Below are 3139 nucleotides of genomic sequence, written 5' to 3'. Positions count from 1 at the left end.
AATAATTTATAATAATAAACATCTCAATGCAAAACTTATTTCCATTAGGCTAGTTGAGAATTTTTAAAAGAAATCCCTAAGAAGGTAAAACCGAAACGTAAGTACATTGCTGAATATTTGAAATATGGTTTTTGTAGGGGAAATGTGCCTATGATGGACCCCCGCCAATGATGGACCACTAGCTATATTTTCAAATTTACCGCGCATATTACACTACCACCATATTGGTTGGGTTGATTGATGCTTATAGTCAGTTGTTTACAAGCGCTCTTGCGAATCTAAACCATTTTTGTGAAAATAAATAAATAAATTGAAATTGGTATGTATTGATATAACAAAGTAGCATGGCATGATGTTAGATAACTTTTGTTTTACTCTTAGCTAGAATCTGATTTTGTTACTACAGCTTGATAGAACTGTTGCATGTTAATTGGCGAGTAAAAATTGAGGTTATGGCGGAGAACAAAAAAAATTGAGATTTTTATCTGATTTATGCAATATGGCCTATGATGGACAACTTAACGGATCCCAATGATGGACCAGTGGTCCATTATTGGAACTGAAATAAACAAAATAAATATATTGTTTTAGTAGTTTTTCTTTTCCATTTATAGAGATGGCATCCAAAAAAAGACAACAGTGGGACGAGCATGATATGCGACAGGCTATTGAGAACGTACAAGATCACAGTATGGGCTTTAAGTTGGCTGCAAAGACCTTCAATGTTCTCAAAACAACTTTGCGAAGGCGTTTGGCTAAACAGGACAGTTCCAAGGGTAATTTGGGAGGACGAACCGCAATTTTCTCTAAAGCCATCGAAGAGGAGATTGCAGGATATATTATTGATATGGAAACACGTTTTTTTGGTTTAACCTCTAAATATTTGCGGCGGATGGTATTCGAAGTAGCCGAAAAAAATAAAATAGAGCATCGTTTCAATCGTGAAACAAAAATGGCAGGTTGGAAATGGGTGAGGGGATTCCTGAAGCGCAATCCACGAATTTCTTTGCGTAGTCCAGAAAGTACATCATTAGCTAGAGCCCAGGCTTTTAACAAGCCTAATATTCAAGCCTATTTCAATGCACTATCTAACACTCTGGAGCAGTACAACTTTCCTCCCGAAAATATATTTAATATGGATGAGTCAGGTTTGACTACGGTCCAAAAGAAATGTCAAAAAATTTACGCTTCAAAAGGTCGGAAGCAAGTTGGTGCACTCAGCAGTGCAGAGCGTGGGCAGCACGTGACCGTAGTGTGCGCAATGAATGTCATGGGCACTTACATCCCTCCTGCTCTTATTTACCCTCGTCAAAGGATGAACGATGAGCTTATGAACGGTGCTCCCGTTGGTAGCATAGCTTTCGTACAAGAAAAAGGTTGGATGACCAGTGAAATTTTTTGTAGATGGCTAAAGCATTTCGTGAAGTATACGAAAGCATCTAATAACAATAAGGTTCTTTTGCTCCTAGATGGGCACAGTAGCCATAAGAGTTTCGAATCTCTTCAGTTTGCAAAAGAAAATGGGGTAATTGTGTTCTGCTTCCCGGCAGATTGTTCACATCACGTTCAACCATTGGACGTAGGATTCTTCCGTCCTCTTCATACGTATTTTGATCAAGAAATTCAATTATGGCTTCGTCAAAACCCGGGGAAGGCAGTGACTCAATTCAAAATAGCAGGTCTTCTCAATCAAGCTTATTTGAAGAGTGCTGTACCATCAAATGCAATAAATTCGTTCAAAAAGACTGGCATTCATCCTTTCAATCCTCATGTCTTCGAGGACTGGCAGTTTGCACCAGCTTTAGCAGCGGATAAGCAGATTCCCGAGGCTCAAGGAGATATCATCGAGAACCAAATGGAATTAGAAATTCAAACCCCATCCACATCTGGTCTTAACATGTCTTCATCGTCAGTTCTTGACATTTCTGTAAAGGAAATTTGTCCTCCCCCTCAAACTGTAGCAATTGGTACTGATAAAAAAAATGCAGAAGAAGGGGAAAAACTGGTCATTTGAATTCAACACCTGAAATTCATGAACTCAAAGAGAAGGTTATAGAAAAGGAAACAAAGATAAGAAAACAACAAGCCAGGATAGTAAAACGGAAACTTGTCATTGAAAATGACAGTTCTGATGAAGATGAATCCGCCTTAGAGAACTTTTTGGAAAAGGGACAAGATGACTCAGATGATGATGCTAGCTGCCTTTACTGCAATGAGTTATTCTCGCACTCACGTGCAAAAGAAAAGTGGATTCGTTGTCAAAAATGTAACTCGTGGTGCCATAATGAGTGCGCTGGTGTTTCCTTCCATTGCAAGTCTTTTATTTGTGAGCTCTGTACCTAACGTGATGTTAGTTTGTTCTATATTTTTTTTCTAATAAAACTTTAAAGACTTTTTTTTTAATTATTTTAAAGGAGTCCGACATGGGCAGATGTGTGCCAATGATGGACCCCTCGACTACATTTTTAAAAATAGCTATGCTATTAAACAGGAAATTATTTGGCAGAAAAATCTTCCTATACTATAATAAACTTCGAGCTAAGTATATATTTTCATGTAAAAAAAATTAATAAGTTCAAAACTAAAAAAGTTGTAATGATATTTCCTTAAGGGGTCCATCATAGGCACATTTCCCCTAGTTCTACAACAATAATTGACATTTTATATATCAAAATTGACCGATCTGTTTTGACATCTGTCATAATTACTGAATCGTTTATTATAATAATGAACATGAATATATTGAGAAGAAGAACCAGCGATACTTCCACGCAAACGGAATGTACATTCCCCATTGTATTTTTGGAGAAATTACCTCGAGTACCACCAAGATTCGTGAGTTCAGTTGAAAGAAGCGTTGAAGAATTGAAGGTACCTATTATGTTAAGCGAACTTTCTAGTTCTAAACAAGATCTCAAACTGGGTACTATTATTGAAAACGATAACGAAGATACGATAATACCTCAACTAGAAGTAGCTTTCGATGAAGACGCTGTCAATACTTCTAATCGTGAAGAAAAACCAGACAATGATCCCGAAAATTTAGATGATGTTGGAATAGTTACTATTAGAGCTCATACTGTTATTATTAACAATCATTTTTTCAAATAAATAACTTTAATTTGTTAAATTGTATGAA

General features: G+C 36.6%; 1 protein-coding gene across 1 annotated transcript; it reads left to right on the top strand.

Moving 5' to 3' along the window:
• The first annotated feature begins 616 nt into the window (after positions 1-616).
• Positions 617-2014, top strand: LOC130903068 (uncharacterized). Its single transcript, XM_057815330.1, has one exon. It carries the CDS (start codon positions 617-619, stop codon positions 2012-2014), a length of 1398 nt encoding a protein of 465 aa, XP_057671313.1.
• Positions 2015-3139: the final 1125 nt, after the last annotated feature.

Source organism: Diorhabda carinulata, chromosome Y (assembly GCF_026250575.1).
Source record: "Diorhabda carinulata isolate Delta chromosome Y, icDioCari1.1, whole genome shotgun sequence".
NCBI classification, from domain to species: domain Eukaryota; kingdom Metazoa; phylum Arthropoda; class Insecta; order Coleoptera; family Chrysomelidae; genus Diorhabda; species Diorhabda carinulata.
Note: the sequence above shows the minus strand (reverse complement) of the source record. Positions and strands in the feature narration are given on the sequence as shown.

Coding starts and splice junctions, on each gene's coding strand:
- LOC130903068 (XM_057815330.1), top strand. CDS start 617: ATGGCATCCAAAAAAAGACAACAGTGGGACGAGCATGATATGCGACAG.